The sequence below is a fragment of the Polypterus senegalus genome, chromosome 2 (assembly GCF_016835505.1).
Source record: "Polypterus senegalus isolate Bchr_013 chromosome 2, ASM1683550v1, whole genome shotgun sequence".
NCBI lineage: Eukaryota > Metazoa > Chordata > Cladistia > Polypteriformes > Polypteridae > Polypterus > Polypterus senegalus.
The window spans coordinates 62,037,475-62,059,053 of NC_053155.1; the positions used below are offsets into that span (position 1 = coordinate 62,037,475).

The following is a 21,579-nucleotide window of genomic DNA, read 5'->3' on the forward strand; positions in this document are numbered from 1 at the left end:
AGTTTTCCATTTTGCTTCAATCCATTTTAAATGAGCTTTGGCCAAGAGAAGATAGCGGTTTTTGTGATCGCGTTCACATATGGCTTCTTCTTTGCATTTTAGAGCTATTACCTGCACTTGTGGATGGCATGGCAAACTGTGTTCACAGATGATGATTTCTGGAATAGTTCCCGAGTCCATGCAGTGATTTCCATGGTAGAATCAGGCCTGATTTTAATGCAGTGCCGCCTGAGGGCCCAAAGATCACGGGAATCCAATATTGATTTTCAACTTTGACCCTTGCACACAGAAATAACTCCAGATTCTCTGAATCTTTTGATGATATTAGGTACTGTAGATGATGAGATACTGAAAGTCTTCACAACTTTACGTTGAGGAACATTATTCTGAAATCGTTCCACAAATTGTAGATGCAGATTGGTGAACCTCTGCCCATCTTTACTTCTGAGAGCCTCTGCCTCTTTAAGATGCTTTTTTTATACCCAGTTGTGTTACTGACCTGTTGTCAATTAACCAAATTAGTTGAAAAATGTTCCTCCAGTGGTTTCTTTCTTTTTACTACCACTTTCCCGGTCCATCACAACTTTTTTGAGACGTGTTCAAAATCAAAATCAGCTAGTATTTTTTATGAAATAATGAAATGTCTCACTTTCAATTATGTTTTCTGTGTTCTGTTATGAAGAAAATATGAGTTTATGAGATTTGCAAATCATTGCATTCTGTTTTTATTTACATCCATCCATCCATCCATTTTCCAACCCGCTGAATCCGAACACAGGGTCACGGGGGTCTGCTGGAGCCAATCCCAGCCAACACAGGGCACAAGGCAGGAACCAATCCTGGGCAGGGTGCCAACCCACCACAGGACACACACAAACACACTAGGGTCAATTCAGAATCGCCAATCCACCTAACCTGTATGTCTGTGGACTGTGGGAGGAAACCGGAGCACCCAGAGGAAACCCACGCAGACACGGGGAGAACATGCAAACTCCACGCAGGGAGGACCCGGGAAGCGAACCCAGGTCTCCTTACTGTGAGGCAGCAGTGCTACCACTGCGCCACCGTGCCACCGTTTTTATTTACATCCCATCTTTTTTGGAATTGAGGTTGTATATTTATAGTCTGAGGTGTAGAGATTGAAAAGAAAAGGAGACAGGACTGTTCCTTGTGGTGCTCCAGTGTTGTTCACATCCACATCAGGAACACAGTCCTTGAGGCTCACAAACTCCAGTCAGCCCAACAGATAGTCCATTATCAAGCACACCATAGGCTCATCCACCTTTATATCTCTGAGCTTACCCCTTAACAGAGATGGCTGGATGATACTGAAAACACTACAGATATCAAAAAACATAATCCTCATAGTGCTGCCAGCTTTGTCCAGGAAAGAATAAGCCTTGTGAAGCAGATGGATAATTGCATCCTCCATTCCAATGTTTGGCCTATAGGCAAACTGCAGTGGGTCCAGGTGGTCTACAAGAGAACCCATACAGTCCACGACCAGCATCTTATAGGTCTTGTTGATGTGAAATGTTAAGTGCCACTGGTTTGTAGTCATCAGGTGAAGAGATGCCTGCCTTCCTTGGAAAAGGAACAATGCAGGATATTTTCCACAGCATCATTGCTTTCTGGAGCCCTAGGGACATGCTAAACTGGTGGCAGAGGACACCACAAAGTTAGTAAGCACAGGCCTTAACACCTCAAGGACTGAATCCATCTGATCCTGCAGGTTTTTCTGGGTCTTCCTCAGTGGTCTCCTTACTTGGTCTTTAGGTATGCACAGGCCACACTGATGGTCAGAGATGGACTTGTCATTGGCTATTCCATTTGATGTGGGTAGGAGTTGTTGATGTAATAGGGATGGTGTGGGGAGACTGGACATTAGAAGAAGGGGGCAGTAGGGGCATTAGCTTTGTCCATATCCCCTTCTAGCTCCTAAGCTCTGGATGGTTTGAGTCCAGTAATTATGGAGAGTCCATTCTAGACATCCTTCATGTTATTCTGAATGAGTTTGTTTTCCATTTAAACTTTGTAAGCATCCTTTCCTATACACTCCTTTTTCTTTAGCACTTGCTGTGTGTGCTTCACAGCTTCTTTGTTGCCTGATTTGGAATGCTCTTTTTCTCATTTAGGAGACCTTTTAACTTCATAGTAATCCAGGGCACTGTCAATGGAATAGACTGCTAGAATTTTACCGCCATGTTACAGGTTTCCTTCCTTGTAAATGTGCTTCTTTAAGCTTAAATAATCTCACTCCATCTTATATATCGGAATGTCTGACACCTTATATTCCAAATCGTAACCTCAGATCTTCAAATGAGTGTCTCCTTAGAATTCCAAAAGCTAAACTTAAAAGAAGTGGTGAGGTGGCCTTCTGCTGCTATGCACCTAAAATCTGGAATAGCCTGCCAATAGGAATTCGCCAGGCTAATACAGTAGAGCACTTTAAAAACACTGCTGAAAACACATTACTTTAACATGGCCTTTTTATAACTTCAATTTAACTTAATCCTGATACTCTGTATGTTCAATTCAATATAATAACTATTCATAGTGGCTCCAAAATCCGTACTGACCCCAACTCTCTCTTCTGTTTCTTTTTCCTTACTTATTCTATGTTAATTAATGTTGACTTATTTTTATTTTTATTGTGTCTTCTATTTTTCTATTCTTCATTTTGTAAAGCACTTTGAGCTACATTTTTTTTGTATGAAAATGTGCTATATAAATAAATGTTGTTGTTGTTAATGAAGAATGGCACTCTCGTAGGAGGAGGAGGAGGAGGAGGAGGAGGAGGAGGAACACAAGCTTTTCTGCTAGTCCTTAGTTGCTGTATTCAAACTGATGTGTGAGTGAGGTGAAGTAAACCAGTTCACCTTTTGTCTAGTGTTAAAATTCACATCAGTTGCTTGAAATTACTCATATGCAGGTAGGAAATTAGAGACGTCCATTGCTGTTATTTTTGCTTATACAGTATAAAGTTTAAAAGGTCCAGTCAAGTTTATTGTCATCTGTACACGATATAATGACATATAATGAGTTGCAAGTCACCACATAACAGTTAAAAAAAAACAAAAAAACAACATGACAAATAAAAAAATAAAAGCTATACCAAGCATGTAACATATGCAGTATACTGTATACAATTCTTTACAATATATACAATAAGTATTTGTAAGTAAAAGAGTCAATGGAGAACCATGTTGCTGCATTAGGATACGAGGTAGTTGGATCCAAGTAGACACGGTCAGCCCTATCCTTGTTTTGCATGGATTTCCCATCAGGTTCGCCTCACTGTTTCCTCCACTCTTTAAGTCCAATTTGATTTTAGAATTTTTATCAGTGTTGTCAGGATAACTAGAATCTATTAAGCTGCCTTCAGTTTGCTGTGTCAGGTGTTCATGTAAGTGCCATGCATGAAGTGGCAAATTAAAAGCTAGAGGACTTATTTGATTTTATCCAGCATATTAATACGCCAACTCACTCTCTCGGTCATACCCTTGATCTTGTTCTTACACGTGATATTTCAGTTAATAATATTGATTTATGTGGTGTTTCTTTTACTGATCACCTTTCTATAATGATGGATTTGAATATTACTGTAAATGTCCCTACTACTAATTGTGCTCCACGCTGCGCTCGCTTTTTAAATTCTTCTGTTATATCCGATTTTAAAACCATATTCTCTAGTCTTGATGTACATGTTCAATATGATGGTATTGATGATTCTGTTTTAGAATTTAATTCTTCTTGTAAAATTGTTTTAGACTCAATTGCTCCGCTCAAGATACGGTGTAATAAGGGAAGACCTGCTCCCTGGCTAAATGAAACTACGTAACTGCTGCGCCACGCCTGTCGAACTGCAGAACGATGTTGGAAAAAAGATGGACTGATTGTTTCTAAACAGATTTTTAGGACTTCTCTGTTCAACTTCCAGGTTGCAGTTAAGAAAGCTAAACATGATTTCTTTGCTGATTTAGTATCTCGTCATTCTAAGAATCCTAGGGTAATATTTAATTCAATTAATGCGGCCATTCACCCTCATTTTGTGATGGGATTAAATAGTACTGTTCTTTCATGTGAGCAGTTTCTTTCATTCTTTGTCAGCAAAATTGATAAAATCCACTGTGGTATTGTTCCAACTGCCTATGAACTTCCTACTGTTAATCATGGCATTGTCTTGGAATCTTTTGATCTTGTCTCACTTTCACAGTTAAAAAGTACCACTGACACCCTTAAACCAGCTCTCAGTCCTCTTGATATTGTACCACCACACCTCTTAGTGGGAGCCTTTAATGTGTTGGGTCCACCATTACTAGCCATTATCAATGGTTCCATCAGTGAGGGGTTTGTGCGCTCATTTTTTAAACATGCTGCGGTGCGTCCCTGTCTAAAAAAGGAACAATTAGATCCCGGAGTTTTAGCCAATTTTTGCCTGATTTCCCATTTGCCATTTCTTGCTAAAATATTAGAAAGAATTACTTATAATCAACTGGTTGATCACCTTAACTCCAATAATTTATTTGAGATCTACCAATCTGGCTTTAGGTGTTATCATGGTGTTGAGATGGCCCTCCTGAAAGTATTCAATGATATCTCTATTATTACTGACTCAGGTGATGCTGCAGTCCTTGTCCTCCTTGACCTGTCCGCTGCCTTTGACACTATTGACCATGAGCTATTGCTGTTGCGGCTTGAACATCTTGTTGGGCTTAAAGGGGCTGCTCTTAACTGGTTCAGGTCATATCTAATTGGTAGACACTTTTCAGTGACTTTAAATTCCTCTTTTTTGTCTACTGCTCACCTTAAATATGGTGTTCCTCAGGGATCCATTTTGGGTCCTATCTTATTCTCTATATACCTTCACCTTATTGGAGCTATTTTTAAGAAATGTAACATTTCTTTTCACTGATATGCTGATGATACACAGGTTTATATTCCCGTCTGCAACTCTGCAATAAATCAACTGCACAACTGTCTTTTTGAATTAAGATGCTGGCTGGCTAATAATTTTCGTGATCTGAATTAAAATAAAACAGAGGTGCTTATAGTGGGTCCATCAGCTAAAGCCAAAATTGGTCTTGGACTTCTCAGTTCTTTCTCCGTCTTTTGCAAACCTCAAGTCCGCAATCTTGGTGTTATTTTTGACAGTAACCTCTCTTTTGAGAAACAGATTAATTTTGTAGTCAAGAGTTGCTTTTTCCAGCTTTGTCTTTTAGGTAAGATCAAGCCTTTTTTTATCTTCATACTTTTAACTTTTCTTGCCTTGATTAATGCAACTCTCTCTATTCTGGGATTAGCAAATCCCTGATAAGCAGGTCACAGTTGGTCCAGGATGCTGCCGCTCGCTTTCTGGTTGGGGCAAGAAAGTCTGACTCTGTTTCTCCAATATTAGTTTCTTTACACTGGCTGCCTGTCAGTTTTCGAATTGATTTTAAAATCTTATTGCTAGTTTTTAAATCTTTACATGGGCTTGTTCCTGCCTATTTATCTGAATTGTGTGTTTTACACCAGCAATCCAGATTGCTTAGATCTTCTGGTCAGTTGTCTCTTGTTGTCCCTCGTACCAAATGTAAAACTAAGGGGGACAGGGCGTTTGCAGCTGCTGCTCCTCGCCTGTGGAACTCTTTACCTCATCACATAAAGGAGTCGTCTACAATTGAACTGTTCAAAACAAGATTAAAAACTCATTTCTATTCACTTGCATTCCGTGACCTTCAGTAATACTGATGGTTTCTTCATTGTGATTATGTAACATTACTTCTATTTATTATTTACAGTATTTTATTTATGTTCTTTTATGTTATTTCTATTTATTTTATTTATGTTAATTGTATGTTTTTTGTAAAGCACTTTGGCCACAGCATTCCTGTGTTGTTTTAAATGTGCTATATAAATAAATTGACATTGACACATTGATACATGTGGGGATGTATCAAAAAGAACACCATTTTTCCTTTTTACTTTCTTTGCAGTATAGGCAATTAGAAAAATCATTATAAAAAAAATTCTTACAGCCTTTTCTGAGAATAATAGCAGCAGGTACAGGACACTGCAGATTATGAAATGTGGACTGTGTTAGTACTGAGTCGTGATGTGCATTGGTAATATCTAGCATCAGTTTTGAAAGTGGGGGTTTGGCAGGGTCTGGGTTGGGGGTCTCTCTTTATTATTTGCTTCAATTAATGTTAGAATACAATAAAAAGAGAACATTATTTAAATAGAAAAGCTTTCATTAAAAAATAAATATTTGTCCACATATTTACTGAAAGCCTGACTGAGTCCAAACCTGTCCCAGCAACATCTAATGCACACCAGAACCATAGCTGGTCACTGGTCCATTGTCAACCCTCATCAAGCAACCACATGGCCAATGTAGAGCACCCAGTTAGCCTAACTTGCACATTACATCTCTGGCATGCAGGTGGAACTTATGTGGACATGGGACAAACATGCAGACAGTGACCAAGCCAGGATTTGAACCCAGGTTACAGTAGTCATAAGGCAGTGTAGCTAACCACTTTTCTGCAGTGAAACACAAAAGTAATAAGGAACATATTTATGTATAACCTCACGCACAATATCGATAAACAGTATATCATCCATAAATTCCAAAACACTACTGGACTCTGGTGGTACATGTTATACATGATTTTCATTAGAAAGTTTTGTGCTAATTTCAGAACTTGACATTTGCAGTTGTGGTACCTAAGGAAAGTATGCCAGTTACTGATAGTAGTTTCCATTCTTGTTTTCTATGCTTATGCTTTATTGAACATAAAAAGCTAAAAATGAGAAAGCCACCAAATTTACGAAGTATACAGTAAATGACACAGCCATCCATCAATCCACCATGTATCCCATGTGATTTAGGTCAGGCTCAGGAGACCCCGAGTCCTTCACAGCTACATTAGGTGCAAGATAGCAGCCAACCCTAGACACGGTGTTAGAGTAATTGGAAGATTCTTTTTATTTCATAAGTGGCAGTTGTGAGGTTTGCGAGAGACCACCGATCAACAATGTCTTTGGAAACCTTCAGTATTTTAGTAGCAAAAGTACAGTCAAGGAGGAGGTGTAATTCACCAGGAACAGTAAAATAACATTAAAAAATACAGACAGTGAAATAGCAGAGAAATACTCTAAACTCACATTTTTCTGAGGTCTTCACATGACAGGAAGTGAATAACCTCCCAGCCATAAAAAGGACTACTGAGGTACTGATTGTTTTGGAAATTGCAGAGGGAGAAGTACAGCACAGATAAGGAGGTTAGCAAGGGCATATGTGAACTCTTGACACATATTTTTAGGAAGTTCCCGCAAACTGGGGAAATTCCAAAAGACTGGAAAATGGCAACTATTATCCTGTTATATAGAAAGAGTGACTGGGCAGATCCAAGCAACTATAGGAAAGTAGGCTTAATATGCATCACAGAAAACTTAATGAAAAGGATTATTAAGGATAAGATTGATCAACACATGGTAAGAACAGGTGTTTTACTGAGCAGTCAACATGGGTTCAGAAGAGGAAGGTCATACTTTACCAACATGCTGGAATTCTATGAGGAAGCAACAAAAGGGTATGATCAAAAGTGGAGCGTATGATATTATTTATCTGGACTTTCAGAGAGCATCTGATAAGGTTGTGATGGGTTGGCCATCAAACTAAAAGAAATGGGAGTTGATGTATTGTGCAGATGGGTGCAAAATTTGCTCAGGCACAGGAAGCAGAGGGAAGTGGTGCAAAGAACCTTATTAGAATTGGCAGGAGTCAGTGCTAGGGCTGCTGCTGTTTTAATATATATATATATATATATATATATCTCTTCCACTCGACTTTCGCTCTCAACTGAAGGGAGGCGGACCCTTAAATAGGAACCCAGATGGGCTCCAGCTGCTCCCCGGCACTCCTCCGCAGACACGCCCCAGTGTGGCGGAAGTGCCGGCTCGCCAAAGCCGTCCAGGTGTCCCCTGTCATCTTCCCCCCAGCACTTCCTGGTGTGGCGGAAGTGCTGGGCTCCAGGGTTGTTCAGGCACCGGGGCGCCGCCTGGCGGTGGCCGCGGGTCCCTACAGGGCTGAGCTTCCAAGCCTTTTACTCGTGGCCCCCAACATAACCAGGGTGGACGCCCCCTCACGGTCTGGAGGAGGTACAAGCCCTCTTCCGGTCCTCCGGGGCGATGCCACAATATATATATAAGATGAAATCAAGGTAAGAGGACTGGCAGATAACAGATGGACTTGGATAGCATAAGACTTGGGCAGATTTGTGGCAGATGAAATTCAGTGTAAATAAATGTAAAGTATTACATGTTGGAAGTAAAAATGTTAGGTTTGAATACACAATGGCCGGTCGGAAAATTGAGTGTACTTTATGAGAAGGATTTAGGAGTCATAGTGGACTCTAAGCTATCGACTTCCCAACAGTGTTCAGAAGCCATTAAGAAGGCTAACAGAATGTTAGGTTATATGGCATGATGTGTGGAGTACAAGTCACAGCAGGTTCTGCTCAAGCTTTATAATGCACTGGTGAGGCCTCATCTTGAGTACTGTGTGCAGTTTTGGTCTCCAGGCTACAAAAAGGACATAGCAGCACTAGAAAAGGTCCAGAGAAGAGCGACTAGGCTGATTCCAGGGCTACAGGGGATGAATTATCAGGGAAGATTAAAAGAGCTGAGCCTTTTTAGTTTAAGCAAACAAAGATGAAGAGGAGACATGATTGAAATGATTAATTACATGAAGGGAATTAGTACATTGGATGGAGACTCATTTTAAAATGAGTTCATCAAGAACACACAGCTGACACTGTTGGAAATGTGTTAAGGGTAAATTTCACACAAACATTAGGAAGTTTTTCTTTACACAGAGTAGCATAGACACATGAAATAAGCTACCAAGTAGTGTGGTAGACAGTAAGACTTTAGCGACGTTCAAAACTCGACTTGATGTTAAACTTTAGAAGAATAAAGTGGATAGCACTGGCAAGCTTTGTTGGGCTGAAAGGCCTGTTCTTCATCTAGATTGTTCTAATGTTCTAACTGCAGTCAGGAACTAGACGGCCATGTTGGTCCAACATCTGCTGGGATTTGCTCCTAAAGCAGGTGTTTAGGTATAGATGATCTTTCTTGTAATAGAAGAATCTACCATTACAACTGTAAAACACACACATAGTGGCCACCTTCCAAAGTGGCATGTGTCGAAATGGTTGCTGATGCTGTTTTGACTGATGATTCTCAGTGTTATGCAAACTAACATTGACTTATTGGCCTTCTTGGCTCCCTTTCTGGGATCTTTCTTTTCTGAATATGTATATAAAGTATTATATGTATGTAAATATACAATATATAAGTACATTTTATAAATATATAATGTAAATATATAATATATAATGTTAACATTATACAAAGTTATTGTCTGTTTTACCTGCATTTATATCTCACTTTAATTAATATTATTTTTTTATCAGTATGCTGCTGATGGAGTATGTGAATTTCCCCTTGGGATTAATAAAGTATCTATCTATCTAATATAATATGTATGTAAAGTGTTTAGTTATGAGTATAAGACATGCAAGACAAGCAGATGTACAATATGAATAAATGGGTAGAGACTATGATCTGATGTGCTCTGCTCTGCACTGCACACTGTGGCTTCCTTAAAAATGAATTCTGAATTCCAAAACATGTAAAGTTTACATTTTAATTGCAATATTTTCCTACATAATGATAATAAAAAAAAAAATAAAGCTGCAGTTAACATGACATCCTGAATGACAAAGGAATAAGAAGCTCTATTTACAGCTACTTTGGTCTGCACCACAGTACATGGTTTAAAATAATACAAACTCCCTATGCTAACTTACACAAGTCTGGGACATGGTGGGAGACAATGAACTGGAAATGACAAAATGCAACAATGGATGAATGACTTTAGGGATCTATCGCATGACTAGCATGAAAACTACGTGGTGGAGAGGGTCATAGTAGTGCATCAGTTAGCACCGAGACTTTTGGGCTCAGTTCCTCACCGACATACTCTGCGCAGGCTGCCCATTTAGCTTCTCTCCAGTTACATCTCACAGAGGTGTAGTTTAGGCTGATTAGCAAATCTAAATGGTGCACGTGGATGTAAATGTGCACTGTAAGGCACAGCTACTCCTCTCACGACCCAAGACTGCGAAGATGAGCTTTAATCTCCTTTGACCTCCAAACTCAATCCAGACTCTTTTTCGTGTGTAGCCCATAACTGGTGGAATGAACAGCTGAGTTCCTCAGGGTGCATAACACTAGAATTACCAGAGCCTACGAAAAAACTCGTAATTCTGTCCCACCTTAAACTGCTTCTTAAATCCCTTCACACCTCTCCGCCAGCATCCTTTGTTCTCTAAATGTGCTGATAAAGAGAAGCCGGCTATTCCATCCCCCCACCAATTTAGAACGTGCACGAACTTCTCCCAGCTCATGCCTTGATTGAGTATCTGGGAGTGAAGTGGAGTTTTAGAGTGGAAATAATAGATCGTTGTTTGGAACACACGCATTTCATGTCTGTTCCGTTTCTACAGTAATCTGTGTCAACACATTGTTAAAACAAAAACTTTTTTTATATTCTAGTAGTAGATGACAAAATGTAGGCATAAACTATATAATGTATGAAGCCTGAAGTCCAAATATCAAAGAAACATTTTCACAAAAAAACATTTTGTGAATACCTTCTTAAATGACTCCTACACTAGTCCCCTAAAAATGTATTACTTTATATAATCATTTGATGAGAGTGCATGATATAACAACTTTGTTGTTGGTGAAGTCTGTCCCTCATGTTTAAACCAACATGGATTATATTATTATTTTTATAAACATTAATTTAACAATTACACATTTGTGTCACAAGAGTGACAAGCATCAGATGTTTCCATACTTTGTTATCACAACAAATAAAAAGTAATTTAACCTGTTTGAATGTTAAATGAAACATGTTCAAGTGAAAACATCAAACACTTAATATTTTTCTCTTCATTCTGATTTTTTCCTAGGAAAACCTAACATTTAAATGTAGCAGCAACATCAGTACAATATGAATCAGTAATCGGTCAGCTAACTAACATCAATAGCATTACTGGTTTGCGCCCTCGTCTCTGTTATGGCAAGAGAAAGTACAAAGGTTAGATATAAAGTATCAGGCCTAAAATGGTGGATGTCCTCTAACTGTCCTGTGTCACCAGAGATTGCACTTTATTTATGGTAGTCACATCAAAAACAGACAGAAAGCCTTCAAATGTAGTTGTGCCAACTGTGAGATTTTCAGAAAAGGTAGAAACGGATTTTTTCCACCCACCTAGAGCAAGCTTGATAACACATCCAGCCCTACCTCAGTTACAAGCTGGAGGTCGTTCACATAATTCTCTTCAGTCACAATTAACTCATGGATGTAACCTTGTCTTTTCCTCTCTGTGGGTGTCAGCATATCCAGTAAATGCAAATCAGCGCACCCTGCAAAACAAAACACGGGAACAGTCTAATTGTCTTATTTATGAAGAATGGGGGTCTGAACACATACAGTAACAGGAAGAGGAATAAATGCCAGGAGAAAACATTAACTATGTAGACTCTAGGAATTGTTGCCTCTTTAAAAATCAGAAAACGTTTGATGATGATAGGCCAGAGTGACTTTCTCTATACATCTAAAGGCCCTGTCACATTACACAACTTTTCCTGTGATTTTCAGCTTCAGACTAAATGTACCTGTACATGATCTTGGCAAGTCAGAGGCAATCTCGGCCCACTCCCATAACCTCCGGTTGTACTGTACATGTCTGTGACTTGCCTCAACAAAATCAAAATCTAAAGTCACAGGGGTGGGACCTGTAAGTAGGAGAGTTAAGAACCAATGAGCACTCACCTGTATGCACAACATATATAATGCAGCTAACAAGGAATAAAGAAAATGGGTGCTTGGTCTTGACAAACAGAAGAGAGTAATGTAATGTTTTAAGAACCACAACAGTTTTGGGGAAAAAAACGGCAGAAATTGAGCTGAATAGGTCATATCTGTAAACCTCCACATGGGCACTGGCTCCGTCAAAAAAGGGACAAGCTCATACTATTTTGGAGATGTAAAACTGTGCTGGAAATGTGTCATCTAATTTGACATACCTACCCTGCGATTTCTAGTTGAGGAATCTGAAACACTCAAGCAATGAGATAAACTGGAGCCATTTAAACATTCCTTGTTACTGCATTCTATGCTTTGTGGATGAGCATTCATTCATTGGTTGTTAGCTGTAAAAGCACATACAGCCCATCCCTGAAACTAAAGATCAAAACAAACTGGCTTGATTTTGTGGGACTGAATGACAGGGCATGTCACATTACATGACTGCCTCCAACTCGCTAAGATTATGTAAATGAAAGCTACAACTGAAAATTGACAGAAAAGTTGTGTAATGTCATATGGCCTTGAGTGAAGAAAAAGAATTTAAAGATCATGTAAAATCTACCTCCTCTTTTTTTGTCTTATGTTGTCCGTTTGTAGGCATGAAGCGGTAAGATATTTATTAGAATGTATGTAATATTCACAGTAAAGTTACACTTCTGGCTGGTGTTAAGAGAGGCAAGTCTTCTTGTAAAAAATGTCACGATACTTGGAGAGATACTAACCCCTAATGGGTTAACTATGAGAACAACTGAACAATGGATATATGATGTTTTGACATCACCCCTGAGTGCTAGCAATTCATACTATTTTATAACAACTTTACTGCAGTGTAGAATCAAATATAAAAATGATCATTTTAAACAATAACTTTATTTCATCTCCTTTTATTGCCATTACAATGTAAAGACATTTGTTGGTAGACCCACTGGTGTTAAAATGTGGCGCAATACTATAATAAAGTATATGGGAAAATGACACAGCAGGCAAATGACTTAAAGCCTAGACAGTTAAAATAAGCACAGTATGTAGGCATTCATAATGAAAGATAAATTAATAAGTATCTAACTAAATAACAAAACACTAACGTCTGTGTGTGTACGGTGCCTTGGCGCAATCTGATTGGGTCAGTTTGGCTTTGGTCTGGTTGCTCATTAAAACGGAATTGACACAGGAAGCGCCTGGGAAGGAAGGATGTAAGAGGATCTCTGAGAGTCACCTTCAAACATTGGAAGTATTGGCAAGAATATGAATTATGTTTTTACAGCAGGTAATAGGGACCCATCAACTATTGTTGGTAGTCAAAAAGTGAACAGAATGCCAGCAGTCGGCCACGAAATGGCAGAGTCTGAGAAGCAGACGTTACAAGAAAGCAACTACCAACACAGCTTGACACACAAAGATCTTGAAGAAAGGTGTAGGATAAATGCTGAGAGCACATGTAAGGCAAAAGATATCATAAACAAAATATATATATATACTAGCTGATTACCCAGTGGCTTCGCTCACTGAGTGCAAGGGAAAAAAATAAAATGTAGTATTTATAAAATAAGTTATTAAACAGTAAAACATTTCCATAAGAGAATTTGAATGACATATAAGAAGTGTATAAATTATTAAACAGTAAAACATTAACATTTAAGAAATAAAGATACATTGAGTACTACTGCAGATGGTTTTGGGTAAACTACCTGCTTGACAACCTTGAACTACGTGCCTGTGATTTAAGAGAAAAATTATTCTGAGAAATGTAGACGCTGCCCTTCCGTGCTTAACTGGCAGAAGGTCCAAACAATTCCCAAGTCCAACACTTTACATGAAGAGGTCGGTGCATATTCATAGATCTAAACCCTTCATCTTCTTAGAAGAATTCATCACAAAAGCAACCTTGAATGTTGCAGGAGAATTCACCTTGAGGGACAGTTAAGTAGCTGTGCTCCGAAATTTACGAAGAGAGTCACACTTCGATGGCACCGATTACACTCATTCACAAAGATTTCCACTGTCCAAGGAGCCAACGGGGCACTTGAAATGTCACAAACAGTGCGACAAGAGAGGACTCTGCCCGAAACTACGAAGCTGTCTACCTGGCAGAGCAGCCCGACATTCCGCGCCTTCCAGCGTCCACTTTGTTGTCAGGACACCTTGCCACTGAAGGTCGTCTTCTACAGCTCGGCGCAGTTAAAAAGAAGAAAGACTCAAAGCTGTTTTCTTCATCTTTTCTACTATCAAGTACTGCCAATTAAAAAAAAAGTTAGAATGTTGCAGTTTCCGCGACAGTCACTTGGACGAATAAAAAAAACTTCTCTGTCAGAACGTGGCGGATGGCTCAGTGCTGGAGTCCAGAGAGGTGGGCTGGGAGAGGGCGACGCGGGGCGCACTTCTATGAGATAGATCGGCGTGTTTGTGTTTACTTCTTTTCAATATCAGTAAAATAACTCTCACACAAATAATAACAATTCATAAAGACCATATAAAAATGGCATCCACAAACGAAGTGATTAGTTCCTGTATTATAATATGTGCTGTGGTCATATGTAATTTCCGTTTCAAACACCAAAAGAATTATATATATATATATATATATATATATATATATATATATATATATATATATATACAGTCTATATATATATATATATATATATATATACTGTATACATATAGTATATGTACACACAGTCATGTAATCAATTACATCTTGCCTGAAGAAGGGGCCTGAGTTGCCTCGAAAGTTTGCATATTGTAATCTTTTTAGTTAGCCAATAAAAGGTGTCATTTTGCTTGGCTCTTCTCTAAATACCCTGGGAGAATTTGTGAAATAATGGCCATTGTTTGAAAATATAAATAATCATGCAGAAAGCTTTCCTTTTAATTAGACAGTGTGCACAAGCAAAGCAATTTATTATGACATACTGTACCTTTGTGTGGGCAGCTCTGCCACCTGAGAAAATAAAGGGTCTCATCCACAACTATCGTAAAAGACTGTATGCCATCATTGATGCTAAAAGGTGCAATAAACAGTAGGAAGAACTAAGGGTATGCAAACTTTTGAAATGGGACCATCTCATTATTTTCCTTATTACTATGTTTTGTTTAATGGTTTTGCTATTCTGTGATGGCTTACAGGTTAATTCGGATTCCTTAAAAAGTAAATTAAATGTCTTTAACATGATCAGTCATCTTTTCCTTAAATGTACACATCTTAAAAATTCTACCATGGTACATAAAGTTAGGAGTACAACTGTATACCTTGATATAACTTCAACACAACAGTCCTGAGTTATATAATCTTACTAATACCTTCTTACAGTGTGTGTGTGTATATTATATACTTTGCTTGCCAATCCCGGGCCTGCGCTACACGCTAGCCTCTTTGCGGTTCTGTTGCTCGCATATGGGGATGTGGATGTACAATTTAACCCGATTGTTATTCTCATGGGAATTGTTACATGTGCAAAATAGAACTATTTTACATTACAGCGAGTAATTAACCATATTTAAAAAAATAGTAAAACGTAATAATTTGAAAGTAAATTATACGTCTTATTTAATTGGGAACTTAAAGTGAGGAAAACATTAAAATTTATAAGAGCTGAGAGAGCAAGAACTGTGTTTGACAAAAGCATTCACACGAATGAGAGGTGAGAGTATTGTGTGCTTGGTTGAATATGGTTGAGAGGAGGGCAGGACTTGAAATAATCTCATGGCTAAAGTCTCGTTTTGCGGGACTTGAAAAAATCTCTTGAAAAAAGTCTTGTCTCAGGATTTTATTATATATACTCAGCAAAAAAAGAAACATCCCTTTTTCAGGGCTGTGTATTTCAACAATAATGTTTTAAAAATCCAAATAACTTTACAGATCTTCATTGTAAAGGGTTTAAACAATGTTTTCCATGCATGTTCAATTAACCATAATCAATTAATTAACATGCACCTGCGGAATGGTCGTTAAGACCTTAACAGCTTACAGGAAGTAGGCATTTAAGGTCACAGTTCTAGAAACGCAGGACACTAAAGAGACTTGTCTACCGACTGTGAAAAACACCCAAAGAAAGATGCCCAGGGTCCCTGCTCATCTGCGTGAACGTGCATTAGGCATGCTGCAGGGAGGCATGAGGACTGCTGATGTGGCTAGGGCAATAAATTGCCATGTCCGCACTGTGAGACGCCTAAGACAGCGCTACAGGGAGACAGGAAGGACAGCTGATCATCCTCGCAGTGGAAGAGCCCGGATCTCAATCCCATTGAGCATGTCTGGGACCTGTTGGATCGCAGGGTGAGGGCTAGGGCCATTCCCCCCAGAAATGTCCAGGAACTTGCAGATGCCTTGGTGGAAGAGTGGGGTAACATCTCACAGCAAGAACTGACAAATCTTGTCCAGTCCATGAGGAGGAGATGCACTGCAGTACTTCAAGCAGCTGGTGGCCACACCAGATACTGACTGGTACTTTTGATTTTGAGCCTCCCTTCATTCAGGGACACCTTGTGAAACATTTTTAGTTTATGTCTTATGGTGTTGACTCTTTTAGTGTTCATACAAATATTTACACATTAAGTTTACTGAAAGTAAAACAGTTGAAAGTCAGAGGATGTTTGTTTTTGCTGAGTATATATATATTTATATATATATATATATATATATATATATATATATTTATATATAAAATGCAAAAGTTGACTAACTACTCACTCATCAACAAAAACACTCTTGCCATTTAGTTAAGCTGAATCTTATAAGGATGGTGTATCTAAGACAGTATAGGGTGGTACAGATCTAATTATGCAATTTTCATTATGCTATAACTTATTAAGTTTATTACATAGAAAATCACCTAAAAAGTCCCGGACCATTGAGAAGTGTGCGAACTGACGACATGAAGAATTGTCTTCACGCCGAACTGGAATCGTCCCCACATAAATCAAAGTCATTCAGATGATCTGGACCACCCTGTAGATATCCACAAAGAAAGGACATTTTCATATGTCAGTATTTAAGGATAAACCCCACTCCACAATAAAAGCCAACCCCAAAATCTCAAAAATACTTTGATGGATTTGATTGAAATTTGGTGACTTATAGAAAAAAGAAATGACCAGTGTTTTTTCTTAATTTGTCAATGTTTTTTTTTAATATTTTGCTAACATACATGCTCTGCACTGCACAGAGTGTGCTTTATGTAAATGAAGGATGGAGCAGAAACAATTGATGGGCTGAACTGCAGCACTAGTCAAAGCAGTGCAGAAATGACTTCAGATGAAGTGGTGTCCTGAACAAGGAAGAAGAGAAGTAATCATGTTTGACATGGACAGTGCAGTCTGAAATTAAAGGAGAAAATTCAGCAAAGCTCAAAGAAGATGTGAAGGTCAATGGTATCAACGGGCACAATAAAGTTTTAGTACCAGTGACAGGTGCTGTCACTTTGAGTAGATATTCTTTAGCCGGGCACTATTTCTTTGGCAGACACTTTTATCCAAAGTCTTTTACAAAAGGGGTAAACGTAATTGAGTAACATTAGGCTAGGGCCTGTTTGTTAAAGCACGTGTAGTAGGACAGGTAACAAAAGTTGATTGAAAAGATGCAATAACTAATACATTTACAATCATAGGTCGATAAAACAATTAAACATAATCTAACAATAAATTAACCAACAATATAAAATATCACAGAGCTAGTTTTTTTTCCACTCAATCAACGAGGCAGTCATCAATACGGATGGAGGTGGGTAGCTCATTCCACCTACTAGGAGCTACTAAGGAGAAAAAGTCAGATTTGAGAATTGATGCCACACAGAGGCGGCATCACCAGAAGCTGTTCACTGGCAGACATGTGTGGGTGGGGAGAGGTATGCATGTTTACCAGGGGCTCCATATACTCAGGTGCTGACCCACCAACTACTCTGTAGACAAGCATCATAGATTTGAACTTAATGTGTGCTGCTACAGGGAGTGATGTAGCGATCTGAAGAGAGGAGTGACATGTGGCCGTCTCAGCTGTTTAAATACAAGATGGACTGCTGCATTCTGGCATTCAGACAGAAGTAGAAGTGACACAGTGGCATCAGGAGGATGGCAGGGGCTTCAGAAGCTTGAGCCCCTAGACTTTTTCTTGATTGTATACATGACAATAGTGGTAAGCTACTGATCAATGTTACACCATTATATAAACATGAGTGAAAGACCAAATGGGGAAAGAGACAATGACCGAAAGACCCTGATACATGCAAATCCTAGAAACAATCAAAGACCAACGATGTCAAGTTAAATTTAATAGGTCCTCCACAAGGTACTCCATTGTAATTAATTTTAATCGGCAAAATTCACCAAAGAAAATTTCACAGTGAATATGCTGTACTCATTGGAGACATGGTTTGCCAAATATTTTCCTGTGGTCAGCTTAGACAAACATTTTCTTCGCTTTTCTTCTTTTCTTAATGTTTTGCGAAGCCAGTTTGACATCACAGAGCTGTGGCAGCCATATGTAGAACTTGCATGTGTATTGTATGTCATGACCTGACCTGCCCTACCTTCCACTTTGTATGCATATTTTCATTTGAGGGTTACTCTAGTACAGGGCTTCTCAAAGTCAGTCTTGGGGGCCCACTGTGGTTTCAGATTTTAGTTCCAGTCAGATTCATAATCAGGAACAACTGATAACACTCTTCTTATTTAATTAGCTGGTATTTTTTCTCTTCTTATTCTATATTCAGAAAAGTACAGCACCATGACTTTTTTACGTTTAAAACATTTAGAAATATTTCTATTTTGCTATAGATTTAAACTCTTAACTCTCTTTTGTTGTTTTCATTATGGTTTTTCCCTTTCTCTGTGCATTTGTTCCCTTCATGGTATCTTAATAATGACAATTTAAAATGACTGCAACTATTTTAGCATCAGACCCACTAATTAGTAAATAATAGTATTTAATAGATCAAACGATTAGAACACTTGTAAAAGAAGAATGAAAATATTGTTAAAAAGAAAAAAAATACATTATTCTCATATAACTGCTTAGTACATTTTATTTTTTGAAATAACAGTTCACTTAATTAGCTCAGGAGTCCAATTAAAACCAGAAGCTGGTTGGAACAAAAACCTGCAGCCACAGGGGGTCCCCAGGACCGAGTTTGAGACGCCCTGCTCTAGTAGACTATAATAGGAGCAAATAATGCCACAGGATATATAACACTGATCCCTGTGCACTGCCTGGGCTGCACAGCTAATTTGCATGTATAGTTAGCTATATGCTGGGGCTATAATCCCTTCCCCGAGAAAGAAAACACATGCAACCCTGTGAAATAATAACAAAAGACTTGTTACTGTTTACAAGGTTTTTCTGTCTTCTTCATGAAAGAAACAAATGCAAAGCATCAGCACTGAGGTCAGAAACAAAAATGAAATTCCAGTTGCACCCGGAACCGCGATTTTTGACTATGGCTTTTCAGTTTTAAGAATTCAACCTTCAAATAACGTCAGTGTGTGCACACTTGTTTTTTTTTTTTGACTCATTGCAATTCTGCTCTTGACTCTGGTATATGTATATAGTATTGTTAAGCAGTCTGGTTTTAACAATAGTTTCTCTGACTTTCAATATCGACCCTTGCTACAGTTTTTCAAATGAACCCAGTGAGGCTACCCTGTCTCTGCAAATGGAAATATTTTCTTTTGCTAGCCAGAATTCAGTTGAGGGTTTGGCTAGATATAAACAGAAAAGTGTATGGGCATTGAATCTGCTGTAGTCAAACAGACTTCTCTTGATAACGTGGCTGGCATAAGAGCCCAACTACTTAGTTTCAAAAGTAATGGGTTCTAGTTATTTGTCAATGATAATGGGAGCAGTCAATCGTTTCAACTGTACATGCGAATAGAGAACACATTTTAACAATTCAGATGGATCTCCTTCATTCCATACTGCATTATTTTACGACTGCTCCACTGAGGGTGGTATATTCAAGGATTACTGAGCACAAGCGGCCAGCCTACAGTTTGATGAACATGACAATTCATATGCCAAGCCAGTCTGAAGTCAAAAGTGATCATGGAATAACAGCTTCCATAATTAGTTAGGTATCTTTCAAGTAAAAGAAACTCCAGCAATTTTTAATTAAAGAAACTGGGTGTATGAGAAGATTTTGGGAGTCCCAAAAAGTCACTTCATGGTGACTTTCCTGACTTTTCAAACACTAGAAAAAGATTAAATTGTCAGGAATGAAACATGGCTATTAATCCATATTGTTGAACAGTTTCATGCATAGGTTCTAGATTTCCTTTTCATTCTTGGTGAGTAAAGTAAACCACAGAGGCACATATTAAAAGTTCTCATCTACATTTTCAGCAAACGTTTGAAGAGAAGAAATTTAAAAAATTGCAGTTTTTATTATTTAATAAACCAAAGTGTAACTGTATTTACCACTCTTCAATATTTTCATTGCTATCATTGTAGCACTGATTGTTGCTTCTCTTCTGGTAAGGTAGTGCTGTTGCTCCCTCACGGCCTTTCTTCCGGTACTTTTGTCTCTCTGGAGCGACATACAGTTTCATCTGCTTATATGGACTCATTTCCTCTTCCCCCCCTTGTTTGTATTCTGTACTCTGCAGTTATTTAACTTTCACAGCTTGTGCTTTTTATCCAAGCACTGGCCTAGCCAGGCAGCTCATCCTCCTTCTCAAGACTCCTAAAGCTGAGACCATATGCTCAATCTCCTTTACTTTCTGCGCAGCTCTTGCTCCTTGCCCCTGTGCTGGCTAAATTGCTGGGACAGAAAAGGTAATATGATTTTACTCTGTTGTCCAGTTTATGGAATACAATGAGTAAATACATTACATCAGGGTATGTTGGAATCATAAATAACCTTTGCATCTAACAAGGACTCTTCATGGAATTTATTAATATACTGTAATTATTTTTTATTTGTATTGGTCAGTATGTCAACACAGGAGAAGAAACCTGTCTAGCTTTAATACTCTCTAATAAACACAACAGTGTTATGCAATAGAGTATTTACAAAAACTTAAAACTATCAAGATCAACTTTGGTAAAGCAGACTTTAAGCAGGCGCAGAAAACTCATAAAGGAACAAACTGAATGCATATGTTATGGAGAGAGGCAGCTGAGGAGCAGCAGGATCAGAGTAAAGCTATACTTTACATAATGCTGGATATCAATATTTAAAAGAAATAGTCAGTGAATGAGTAAGGAGCCATTTAATAATGTAGCAAAGAAAAAACAGATTTATAATGTGCGAACCATGGGGTATTTGATCACTTGAGAACAACAGCAAAAATGGAAATTCAGAAATGCCAAAAAGCTTTTAGAGCAGAGACAAGACACCAATAACCCAGAAGGCAAACTCACAGCACCTAAGGGCAAAGGAATATATGCAACAGCAACAAATGCTTTCAAATTATGTTTTCCAAAGATGTATGAAACCTCCAACAGTTGCAGTCAATATACAGTATATGAAGTAGTAAAGTTATTTAAGAATTACAGAAACAAGTAAGCTAGAAAAAGCATATATTAAAGAGTAGTGGGACAAGCACATCCACTTGATGAAAACATGAAAGAAACTGCAATCAGCTGGATTTATCAAAAAAACATATAGACTGAAGCTGCTGGGAGTGTAGCTAATTCTACAGAATCCACTACAGTG

The 21,579-nt window shown here is 38.4% G+C and overlaps 1 protein-coding gene across 5 annotated transcripts in view; it reads right to left on the reverse strand.

The window, feature by feature from the left end:
* itsn1 (intersectin 1 (SH3 domain protein)) overlaps positions 1-21,579 on the reverse strand; it is a 331,858-nt gene that overhangs the window by 36,341 nt on the left and 273,938 nt on the right. For all 5 annotated transcript variants that reach the window (XM_039743834.1, XM_039743835.1, XM_039743833.1 and 2 more), the window contains one exon: positions 11,366-11,487. In XM_039743834.1, the coding sequence (XP_039599768.1) occupies positions 11,366-11,487 (122 nt within the window). The remainder of the gene's footprint in view (positions 1-11,365; positions 11,488-21,579) is intronic.